This window comes from Aythya ferina (assembly GCF_964211825.1).
Source record: "Aythya ferina genome assembly, chromosome: 3".
Lineage (NCBI taxonomy): Eukaryota > Metazoa > Chordata > Aves > Anseriformes > Anatidae > Aythya > Aythya ferina.
The window spans coordinates 74,516,353-74,528,903 of record NC_140298.1 but is presented as its reverse complement, the minus strand read 5'-3'; the positions used below and the strand labels follow the sequence as shown (position 1 = coordinate 74,528,903).

Sequence of the window (12,551 nt, the reverse complement as noted above, 5' to 3'; positions counted from 1 at the left end):
CTAGCCTCACTTTTTTTTTTTTTTTTTTTTTTTTCTTCTGTCTAGGAGAGGCCTGTGGGAGGTTAATCTTAGCCTTTATATTCCTGGGGGCTGGAACACATATGTTCTCTGTCCCTGTGCAACTGGCATATTTCACTCATTAACTGTTTATTTCATCTGCTCTGCCTGTTTTCTCTGGGAACTGTGAAGATTTGAGATGCTAATGTGCTTTGAGAGACAGAAAACAATCTCAGTTATTGCCTTAAGACTGCCAGGCTGGTAGAAAGGTCTTTAATAACCTTAGCTTATGTTTTGTTATATGTTGTTGTTCCAGGTTCAATGGACCCAAAAGACTTTCTGAGGGAAGCACAAATAATGAAGAACTTGAGACATCCAAAGCTTATACAGCTTTATGCTGTTTGTACCTTGGAGGACCCAATTTATATTATTACAGAGCTTATGAAATATGGAAGTCTTCTAGAATACCTTCAAAGTAAGCATACAACTAGAAACTCATTTCAAGGGGTGCCACAGCTTTCAGTTTAGTAAATATACTAATATAAAAGAAAGAATTAAAACACTTGGTTTAATATGAAAGATGTTTTATTTGTTGTATTTGGGGATGAGAAAGAGGAAAGAAAGATGTTTATGAACAAATTTGACATGCCAAGGTATCTGAGAAGCAGGAAAGAATCACATTTAGAGTTTTGTTCCTGCCTTATGATGACACATATTTTTCCACCAGTTCTATGACTAGATGGGAATGTACACCAACAGAATAAAAAGATAAGCATACCAGAGGACAAGTCATCATATTTGACACAAAACAGAGGCATTTCCACAACATGTACTTAATAGTTTTAAAATCTATTATCAGGCAAGGATAGCCTTTCACTGTGAATGTGTCCCTTGCCTGTTGCACCAGGTCTTTTATCTCAGCAGCACTTCAAAGTGCTCTTCTGAAGAAAAATAATAATTAAAGACAAAGTCGTACAGCCTGGAAAAATTAGCGTAATGATTGCTCTGTAAATTCAACTCAGCTATTGAGAAATGCCTGGTTCTAGTGCTGTTCCTCATTTTCAGTTTAGGATATGACTGATATACCGATGTCTCTAAGGTTGTGATGTTCTCTTAGAATCATAGAATTGTTAGGGTTGGAAAAGACCTCCAAGATCATAGTCCAATCATCGCCCTACCACCAATATCACCCACTAAACCATATCCCTAAGCACCACATACAACCTTTTCTTAAACACCTTCAGGAACAGTGATTCCACCAGCTCCCTGGGCAACCCATTCCAAGGCCTAACCAGACACTTCAGACAGATCTTAAAGATCTCAGTAAATGTCTTCTGCCTCCTGCCCATAAGGCAAAGACCTGTGCAGTATTGAAGACAGAATTTAAAGCGATACATTTCTTTCCCCATCCTCTCTATGGAACTGTTTCTTAAGTGAGGCTCAGTCCAGGGACATTTTCAGCTGAAGAAGTCTCTAGTAGAGGGATGACCCAGTTAGGAAGCCCCCAGAGGGGCTGCAAGGAAGTTGTGCCAGGTCATCTACATGTTTGCATGCATTACTAAGTGCTAGTAGTCAGAAGCTGTGAGGCACAAATTTCCTTTAAATTCTCATCTTTGGTGCCTTTATGTGCAGATTGCTGCTTATCTGACTGAAAGAGCCTGGCACATCAGAAAATGATTGCTGTGCATGAAAACATTTATTGCATAAGAGAAATAGCTCTGAGAAAGCCAGGATGAATCACAGCTATTGCACAGGTGAAAATTGTCCTCCCTTTGTACACGGAGTACAATATGTCCAGGACATATCAGCGCTGCAGCCCATGTTTAGATCAGTTGCCAGCATATGCACAGCAGCTGCCCTTGTAGGCATTGCATGTATACAGCCTGATTTGTGCACTAATTCCTGCAGCCTTGCATAAGAGACTATGCAAAGTCAGTTGGTCTCCAGGCGGCTATCAAAACTGTAAAAATGGCCAATGGAAACCTGCTGGTATCTTTCCTTTTCTGATGGCCTATGCACAGGGCAATAAGCAGAACTAGGAGGTGGAGGCAGAGATTCACCTGCTTCGATAGGTATTGGTCAGAGAAGTTATTGCCACCAGTGACAGTAGTAAGAAAACAGATTTGAAGCTCAAGTAGAGCTCTCTGTCTGAAAGTGATCTTTATCAGTTGGAGGTCAGTGCATAACTCTTAATAAGCATTCTTGACACTCAGCTACTTCAAGAACCAAGAAAACATTTTAAAAAAGCTGGTGTTTCTGTGTATGTTATGAGTAAAAATGGCAAACTGGAAGAGAGGAAAAGTCTGGAGAACATTCCTCAGTTAAATTCCAATTCTGGAAATTTTTGGTACATGTTTTCAGTTTTAAGAAGCCCTAATATTTTATGTGTGGTGACTATCACATTTCACCATAATGACAGCAACTGAATTGTGATGGGTACATGAAGTCCTTGTATACCCTATGAATGTACTTTGGGATACTTCTTGATAAACACTGCTATTCAGAGTTACTGAGCTTCCACCAGTATGACAAAAATGTAACTGAAAACTTTTTTTTTTTGTTATTGGATGTGAATGAAATCATCGTAAACATATGAATACCTTTATCATGCATGTCTGATAGACCTTGGGCTTTTTCTGACAGAGACGCAGTCTGGACATTTGGTGAATTATTTCCAAGGAAATGCTCTCAACTGGTGAAAGTGCTGTGTATTTATTTATTCATTGTCAGATTCTGTTGATGAGAATATTTGCTCATATTTCCTAAATGAGATATTGTGATTGATTGCTTAGAACAGGGTGCAGACCCTGAGCTGTCTTTGATATTTCCTCTAATAAATTTTTCATATATGGGGGATAGTCATGTCAAAAAATATTACTAGGAAAGGGCATGAAAATGCTACATTTTCTTTATAGGATAAAGAATAAGCCATGGGGAAGTTTTGTAAATTCACAAGTAGTGCCTGGTTTGGATGTGGAAGTTATATTAACTTTGTTTTTTGTTGTTGTAGTTTTTCTTCCTTTATAACACTTTTCAAAAAAAGTAACACACATGCATGCCCATATACTGCAGCTGGAAACTCTTCTACCCAGCTCTGGTTTAGACAGATGGGAGCTGGCTCTGTTCTGGAAACCTCTGTAGCTGTACATAAACAGTGAGATCAGTTGTGGCCTCCTCCCATCCATCAGCCCACATGCTAAAGGTGGTAGGTCAGCCTCTGCTGCAACTTATAGAGGTGGATCTTGTCCCTCTCCTTTAACATGGTGCACCTGTATGTCCTAGAAGGAATAAAGCACAAGAAGGATTTAGCAGCTCTGACTCCTATTCTGCACTTACATAGTTCATTACACATGAGGAGTCATCCTTTCTGCTGTGACATTGCTGTGTTCTGTCAATTGGAGCAAGCTTGCATCAGGCCAGCCTGGAGCATTGACAGAGAAAGGACAAACCCATGCCTAAGTCCATCTGTGTCTTTGCATTAACAAGGAGGTAGTTCGCAGTCTGCAGGTGAAGGAGCAGTGTGAAAGGGAACACAAAGAGAAGGTTTTTAAACTGAGTCACAAAAGCTAGTTTCCAAAACCCAGGTACCTATGCAAGTACCTGTACATCTTTAGTTATTTCCTGATTAAATACAGCATAAGCTTCATTTGTGGATTTATTTTTGTCCAGTAAGATGAATAGTAAATGTTGATGTCTGCCAGTTATCAGAACTGCAAAACTTCTGAGTGCTATATTATTCTGTGGCCTGATGATGGATTTTCTTGACGGTTAAGCAATAGATTTTCACATAGACTGATTTTTCTCTCTCTTTTCTAAAGGTCAAGGCAGCTATTAAACATATGTGTGAGAGAGGAAAAGAATTTCTGAGTCAACAATAAAAGTAAATAATCTCAGCAGTAGATTATCATGCCAATGAGTTTAGCCTCAAAAAGAAAGTAGGACAATACATATACAGAGCAAATATAAACATTTAAAATTCATTTCTTTTACCTATTCATCTCAGAACATCTAGATGAGCATAAAATTCAAGATGAGGAAAGTGCAGCATAGATTAGTAAACAATGGAATTTCACACTTATCGTAAGGGGTGACTGCAAAGGTAGGTCAGATAAAATGCCAGAACTGGAGGAAGCTATGCAAAACAATGCCAAGACACTTTCACTGTGAATCAATTCAAAATAAGTGACAGAAAACTGCCAGCCTAAAATGTTTTATTTAACTCAGAGGCAGTAAGGAAGACAAGACACCATCCTCAATGAGAAAGAACTGCCAATACATGAAGCAACAAACACTTAGCTTTTTGATATTGTTAAGATTCTGAAACAGAAATTTGAAGTCATTCTGAATATTAGATGCTACAGACATCGAAATATGTTTCAGTGCTGCAGACTTTGGGTGTCAATGCCTGAATATAACACTGATTTGGTTTACCTAGATTACCTTGGGGTATAAATTCTATGCTGAGTTTATCCGTCCTCAAAATGCCATAAAGTCCCTGGATTTGAATTCCAGTGTGTCATACCCAGTAACAAATTATTGGTACCTGTCTTACTATTTATGGCTGCAGTTTTTCATGGCCCTGAGGCTTTTTCTTCATTTGTAGAGGCAAGCTGTTCTATGCAAAGTTATTTTGCTACTTTATTTTAACAGCCAAACTTTGACCGCAAATCTCTATTTCTGGAACTTGATGATCTTACTGTGGTGGGAGTGGCATAAACTTCAGAAACTTCTACAACAGAAGCAGGCAGCTTGAAAGCAGCTCGAGGAGTCCTTGTGTAGAAAAGCAGCAACAGAGATAACAGCGTGAAGCAGTCAAGTGGACTGTAAAATGAAAATGAGAGTTACACTTGACAGCAGATGGTGTATTTGCTAGTAAGAATCACCAGAGAACAGGCAGCAGGGCTAATTTTGTCCTTTTCCCTCTTTAGTCATCTTTGGCTACACCCAGTGAGTGCTGACGTTAACTCTTACTTGCATTTTGGGATGGGTTATACACTTTTCAGAAAGGCAAATATCTGCATTGCTAAATAGATAAATGTCTTTTTCTTTAGAATATGTCACCAGATCCTTCTAGACCTAGAACAACTGCTGTATTTGGCATCTACTGTTTTCAACAAGATGGGGCAGTCATTGTCACTTGGTTATCATGAAACAAGCTCTGTGACTTAAAGTAGTGCTGTTCACTAACCTCTGACATTTGTTTGGTCTGTTACATCATTGCATTGCATGGTTGCCTTGATTTGTGTTAGCTGTATGAATCAGTTAACTCTTATTTATATTTGAATACCACAAATATTATATTACTTTTGTCTTTTTAAATAGAGGATGCAGGCTCCAAAATCCTCTTAAAACAACAAGTAGACATGGCTGCTCAGGTGGCTTCTGGGATGGCCTACCTGGAAACCCAGAACTATATCCATCGGGATTTGGCAGCGAGAAACGTTCTTGTTGGTGAACATGGTGTTTACAAAGTGGCGGATTTTGGACTTGCAAGAGTTTTTAAGGTGGGTTGTGAAAAAGTAAATTGGCTCTAATTCAGCTCTAGGGGAAAAGGAAGAAGACATCAACTAAGGTATGTCCTGTAACCTCTAAATTATTGTGTTCAGGCAAAAAAGCAAGTCCAGAGAGAAAAGGATCCTTAATGCATTTTCTTGTACCCACTACTTGTGTTATCACATGTAAGGTTAGAAGCTGGCCTGTGCCTTTGTGTCAGTCTGAAGATGGCTGCCTGGTGGGAAGATTGCTTCCCACTCAGCCACCAAGGAAGGAAACCCTTGCTTTGCAGCCTTTATCCACAAGACTAGTGTCTAGCACATGGAGAGAAATTGCAGGAATTACACTCCCAGGCCTGTAAGGAAAAGCAGATAAAAATGCATTCACAGCTATTTTCTCCTTTTTTACTTCTGCTTTGTCTCTGTGATGCTTGGGAGTATAGGTAGCAATCATAAAATTGCTACCTATTCCTCTGCACCACTCACTGTGGAGTTCATAAAGAGAACTCTCAGACATTTGAATCTGATGCAGCTTTATGTTCATTGCCATTGCACTCTCTTTCTCTCTCTCTCCCTTTTTTTTTTTTTTTTTTTTTTTTTTTTATCTCTACCCTTGGAAAGTATGGAAAACCAAGTAATGCTGACCAATATCACCCTAGGAAAGAGTTGTGGATTAGAAATTTCTTACCTCTGAAAAGGATCTGAACAGAGTTGGAAAGACTTGATTTGACATATTTTATGGATTCAAAATGTAGCCCATGATTTCTGAGGTCTTACTATTGCTTTTATTGATTTATGCTTTTATGAGAAAGAAAAACAGAGAAGAAAGCCCTCTGCTTCTCATTTACTTTTTCTTTTTAATTCAAGCATCATATTGAAGTTCATAAGAGTTGGATTTATTACATATACTGAACTGTAAAATAATGGCTTGACAATGGTATCAAGGGGCTTTGAAAGTGCTTTTTGCTTAATTTTAATTCTTCTAGTTATATATAAGATCAGATTGCACATCTTTAACAAGAAAAATATGTTTTTAAATGAAGATTGCTTATAATATGTATTTCTCCTTTGTTCTTGCTAAAAAGGGTAATCATTTACAGCTGTTGACATTGCTTGTTAAAATTTAACTTCACTAAAATATTCTGTTATAGTCATTTTTGCAGACTTTCTTAGGAATATTCTGTCTCTTGAGTCAAAATACTAGCACGATCACATGCAAAGATCCCAAATGAGGATCTCAAGTGAGAGAAGTGAAATACAGAATGTTAACTAGCATAATCAAATCATTTCTTGCTTCTAGTATTATGGTCAAAATGCCAATTATATCAACGTGTAGATACAAGACATTGTAGATATGTAGATACAAGACATTTGAACCAATAGTTCAAAGCTTTAGCACATCACAGCTGAAAAAGATACATTCTAAAGTAAAAACAAACAAACAAACAAACAAACAAAAAAAAAACAACAGAAATTCTTGTATACATATGCCTGAATCTGCAGGAGAAAATCTGACCAAGGCATGGGTGTGGGTGATGTACACTAAACCACAAGTAGGAATTAAAGAGAGAATAAGTGTTCACAAAGTTTAGGTGTCCATGCTATAAAACTTTAAGGAAACGTTTCTATGGGTAAGGAAAATTAACTCAAATTTGCAAGCAAATAATTTTTCTTTTCCTATAAGTATTTCATCTTCACTTCACATGAATTAATTGCAGCCACTGTAAGCTAATGTTAATTTGAATCACTTGGAGTTTGTTCTTCAGTCCTGAAACCTTCTTAAGCGATTGTTATCAAAGTTAATGGCCCTTCAACGTTACAATAAATCATAGACCAAAGGTTCTGAATTCATTAGCTCTAGCTCTTTCCTTCTCTATTTACTGAGACCAGACATGGAGGCATTTGGTCTCTAGTGTCAGCAGGATGCTTACAGTGCCACTTCTGACAGATTTTTGAGATCTTGCACACCAGATTCAGAGCTCACAGTAGCAGGTCATAATTAATCACAAGCCACTCCAACTCTGTGTGCTCACTTGAAATGATAAATGCTTTGGAAAGGCCTCCAATGAACAGTAGCACTTCTCAACTGTAAAGCCCACTTCAACAAAAGACTTCAGTAAGTGCATGCTTTAATACCATGAAAGGCAAGCGTTTGATAAATTCAAGCACAAGCTTAGCTTGGTCAGGTGCTTAAGTGCTTTTCTAAAAACAATCCTAAATCAGACTTTGTTTTACTGATGACAGGTAGAAAATGGAAATATATGTGAAACCAGGCCTGAAACAAAACTTCCAGTGAAGTGGACAGCCCCTGAGGCAATCTGCCACAACAAATTCAGCATTAAGTCAGATGTGTGGTCGTTTGGAATACTTCTCTTTGAAATAATGACTTACGGAAAGATGCCATATGCTGGTAAGCATTTTTACCTAAGGAATGATTTCTAGTTGTTTTCTTGCTTTTAGAATGATGTATTGTTGTGGTTTAACATGGCAGGCAACTAAGCAGCATGAAGCCATTTGCTCACCCTCCACCCTCCATCTCTGGGATGGGTAAGAGAATCAGAAAGAAATGAAAGCCTGTGGGTTGAGATAGAGACAGTTTATTAAGACAGAAAAGAAAGGATAATAAACAATAATAATAATAATATGTACAAAACAAGTGATGCACAATGCAATTGTTCACCACCCGCTGACCAATGCCCAGCCTACACCCAAGCAGCCAGTCCCCCCATCTCGGTCAGCTCCCCCATATTTATTCTTCAGCAAGACATTAGATAGTATGGAATATCACTTTGGCCAGTTTGGGTCAGCTGTCCTGAGTCTGTCCCCTCTCAGCTCCCACTGCAACCCTAGCCTGCCCTCTGGCAGGTCAAAGCAAAAAGCTGAAAAGTCCTTGGCTTAATGTAAACACTGCTCTGCAACAATTTAAAATCGGAGTGTTATCAATATTACTCTCATTCTAAATCCTAAACACAGCACCACAGCAGCTACTAGGAGGAAAATTAACTCTATCCTACCTGAAGCCAGGACACATTAAAAAGCTTAATGCCTGTACCACAGGCATGTTAAAGGGTTAGAACTGTAAATACAGAAAGGTAGCTGTTCAGATGATACCCATTTAGTGGGTCAGACCTTCTGGCTGCCCCAGGCTCCCTGGAAGCTTTCCAAAGGCTGTGATCAACAGCCATTCAAGATTTCTCTTGCTGGAGTCAACCTACATTTCACATACACAGAAGCCAACTGCTTATTTCCCTCCAGCACCGGATCAAAGATGCCAATTGCTAGAATGTGGAAAAGAGAAAGGCTTTTTATAGGATCATAGAATCATTAGGGTTGGAAAAGGCCTCCAAGATCATCTGGTCCAACCATCCCTGTACTACCAATATTACCCACTAAACCATGTTCCTAAGCACCAGGTCCAAACTTTCCTTAAATGCCCCCAGGGCAGTGATGCCACCACTTCCCTGGGCAACCCATTCCAATGCCTGACCACTCTTTCTGAGACGAAATTTCTCCTAATTTCCAACCCCAACCTCCCATGACACAACTTGAGGCTATTCCCTCTTGTCCTGTTGCAAGCTATCTGCAGAAAGAGGCAGACCCCCAGCTCCCCACACCTTCCTTTCAGGTAGTTCTAGAGAACAATAAGGTCTCCCCTTAGTGTCCTCTTCTCCAGAATAAACAACACATTTACTCAGCCAGTCCTCATAGGAATTGTGTTTGAGACCCTTCACCAGCATCGTAGCCCTTCTCTGGACACTGCTCCAGGGCCTCAACGTCCTTCTTGCAGTGAGGGGCCCAAAACTGAACATAATATTCAAGGTGTGATCTCATTCTCTCACCTGCCTTCTGTCTTGTTTTTCCTTTCTTTTGTGTGGATATCACATAAAAGAATGTGCTATCATTGATGAAATACTGCATAGGTACTTCAGGAAGAAGCCATCCAAAAAATGAATAAGGGTGATTTTCCCACATTCCTTCATATTTGACTACACAGTGGAACGATTTCATAAAGAGAAAGATCACAAGTATTAGGAATAAAATTTCACCAACCACAAAAGTACATTTGATGGTATGAGAAGAGCCAATATACCTAGCACTCTGAGAAGTGCTCAAGAACTGTGTCTCCAGTAACAACAGATATCAATGAAATGCCTGACTGTGATTCATTTTGTGCTAGTGAGGAGAACACTAGGGCAGGACTGAACCAAAAAAAAGTTATGTTGCATCCCAACAGGCCTGAGGGCTGGTGCATTTACCATAAATTACATTTAATGGGGTTCAAAACTGGTATTTACTGTAAAAGGAAAAGTTGGTTTTGCTTTTTAATTTCCATCTTCCCATCCTGTGAAAGCACTTTAGGAAAAAAACAAAACAAAACAAAACAGAACAAAACACGCTCCAAATCCTCAAATTGTTCTTACACGAACTGTATATGTGTGCATATGTAAACACACATACATAAATTATTCAAGTAGAAGCACCATGATTTTTGGTATTGTCTGAATAAATACATAGCATTATACATTGGCAAAGGCGTAGTTTACCTTTAACTTTACAGAAGAAAATGTCCTTTTGCCGTGGTTATTTGCTTTCTTGATATTACTTTCAGGAGTATGTCCTCTGTAATCAGTTAAGAGATAAGGTTATGTTGAACCATTGTGGCAATGGGTAATGTACAAAGGAAACATCATTCACAGATCTAAGAAAAAGAAATAAAGATTATACAACTGAGGATTTAGTTTAAAGAGTAGAAAATTGAAAGGGAATTGGACAATAGCCTTAATACATAAAAGGTACAATAAAGATAAGGGAATTGCTTCTTCTTCATGACCCACGGTGACAGAGCAGGATGCCACAAGATAACTGCACCAGAGGAAAATTAGGGCTGATGTTATTGAAAACTTTCCAAATGCAAAGAAAATTCAAAAGCAGGTTAGATTTTCTTGGGAGGTTTTGGAGCTGCTGAGTGCAGAGTGACTTAGATTTAGCTTAAGTGAAGTAGATGTCAAAATAATTTAAGCAAAGGACAGGTGGCGGAGGAGAAGCCTCCCACCACGACAAACCCATTTTAAATGCCTTGCATCAGAACAGTCAGGGTAAGGGGCCTGGGAAGTACTGGAGGTGCTTTTCAGCTGCTGATCTGGGCACCTCCAGTGGTTTCTGTGTTTTTTTTCTATGGAATGGGGCCTTCCCACTCCCGTCTCTGCCCTTAGCATGGCTGCACTTGGAGAAAGCACACCCTTTTCTCATCTAGGTAGGAGTCAGGGACATGTGGCGTCACATGTGCCTATGCAGACCCTGGAAGTCTGATGAATTCTTTCTTCCTTGAACCATTAACAGGCCTGACAGGACACCAGGTGATTCAGATGCTGGACACGGGGTACAGACTGCCTAAGCCCAGGTGCTGCCCACAGTCCATCTATGAGATGATGATGCAGTGCTGGAGCCAGGAGGCCAGTGAGAGGCCCACCTTCCAGGTCTTGTGCTGGCAGCTGGAGAGCTTCATAGAGAATGACATCAGTGCCAACAACTGTGACAACGCCAAGTGAACCCCAAGATGGGGGCTGAGGTGGAAAAGTGAGTGAATGTGACTGAAGGGGTGGCTGTGAAATTAATTTAAGCCCGGATATGAAGCGAGACATTATGAGGTGAAGACAAGGAGGGCTGCTACACTGTCACACCAATTCTGGCACTCAAAGACACTTCAAGTTTTTGCTGCTGGCAAGTGTTTTGCAAGATGAAGCATCAGGAAGCTGAAAGGGTGGGGGCTTCTCAAATACAAACTGGCTTCTATTTATTTTTTAAATATCAGATCACAGGAATGAAAAAAAAAATAATCTTGCACAGTAGCATTACAGCATTTCATAATTTCTTTATGGGAATAATTATTTTCTTTTCCTTAGATTTTTGAACCATACCAGTTTGTGCTTGTAGAGGAGTTTGATCGCTCTGCACAGCAGGATCTGTGCTTTAAGAGTTCTCTTACAGAAAAAAATAATAATAAAAATCCCATTAACATGATGACAGCAGAATCCAGATTAATTGCCTTGCTTAAACCCAAAGTACACATGCTTTTGCTGTATTGAAAAAAAAAAAAAAAAGGCAACACAGAAGTTCATGGGGGGAAAAGAATTATTTTGTTCTATAGATGCAGGATTGATCTTTTTCTAGTTTGTATACAGTTCCTCTTTTACAAGAATAAACACAATCATTATTAGATTCCTGAAGCTGTTTGTTTTGAATGTTAAATAGTGTCTTGAAACCTATGATCTATCATTATTTATTGAAGTATAAGGACTTGTTTCATAGCTCTTAAAGTTTAGGATTTCTGGAGAATTTAAAAGTTCTTAAAAAGATCTTAAAGTTTAGGAATTCTGGATATATTAAAAAGAAATCAAGACTACGTTAACATTTCAGAGTGACCCCCTACATCTTTTCCTTCTGCACACATCAATAACTTTCTCCAACAGGACAAGGCTCAGGGCAGGAGTAGGTATTTCACAGAAGAACTAGAAATCTATGCTTCCATCTTCTCTAGATTTAACTTTAATGTAGGAGATTTAAATAATTGATGATCCCTTTTATTTTGTTCCATGGGGAAATGGGGCCCAGATGCTTCTGCTAGCAGTCTTCACAGCTACAGATTTTAGAAGTTTTTTTTTTTCCAGATTTTCTAATTAACTTCAATATCAGTTTTGCTAAAATTTAATATAACTGTGACAGTTTTATCTTCAGTTGTGAGGTTTAGAGGACCAAGCTTCAATTATTTACTTATGATTCATCAGTTAATTATTTAACAACATAATCCAGGAATTAAGAGCTCTACTGTGTTAACATAGCATGAGCTCAGTGTAAGTTTTCAACCATTTTCCTCTAATATCAAAAAAGGTATAAATAAATTAAAAGATTCATTACTTTAAAGGCTGGGTGGTTTTTATTACCTCTCTTCTTTATCATCTTTTCTTCTCTTTAGATATATCAGATCCATTCATCTCAGTGCCTTGCTTCTAATTTTTAATTTCCTTTTACCCTCCTCTACTTTTGGAAGGCAACATACCTTTT

At 38.7% G+C, this 12,551-nt stretch overlaps 1 protein-coding gene across 1 annotated transcript in view; it reads left to right on the top strand.

Annotated features, from left to right (window-relative positions):
- Positions 1–11,708, top strand: part of FRK (fyn related Src family tyrosine kinase) — a 58,273-nt gene extending 46,565 nt beyond the window's left edge. Inside the window, exons 5-8 of the mRNA XM_084515239.1 lie at positions 314–472; positions 5,320–5,501; positions 7,734–7,899; positions 10,830–11,708. Of these exons, the coding sequence (XP_084371365.1) occupies positions 314–472; positions 5,320–5,501; positions 7,734–7,899; positions 10,830–11,038 (716 nt within the window). The 3' untranslated portion in view covers positions 11,039–11,708. The remainder of the gene's footprint in view (positions 1–313; positions 473–5,319; positions 5,502–7,733; positions 7,900–10,829) is intronic.
- The last annotated feature ends 843 nt before the right edge of the window (positions 11,709–12,551 follow it).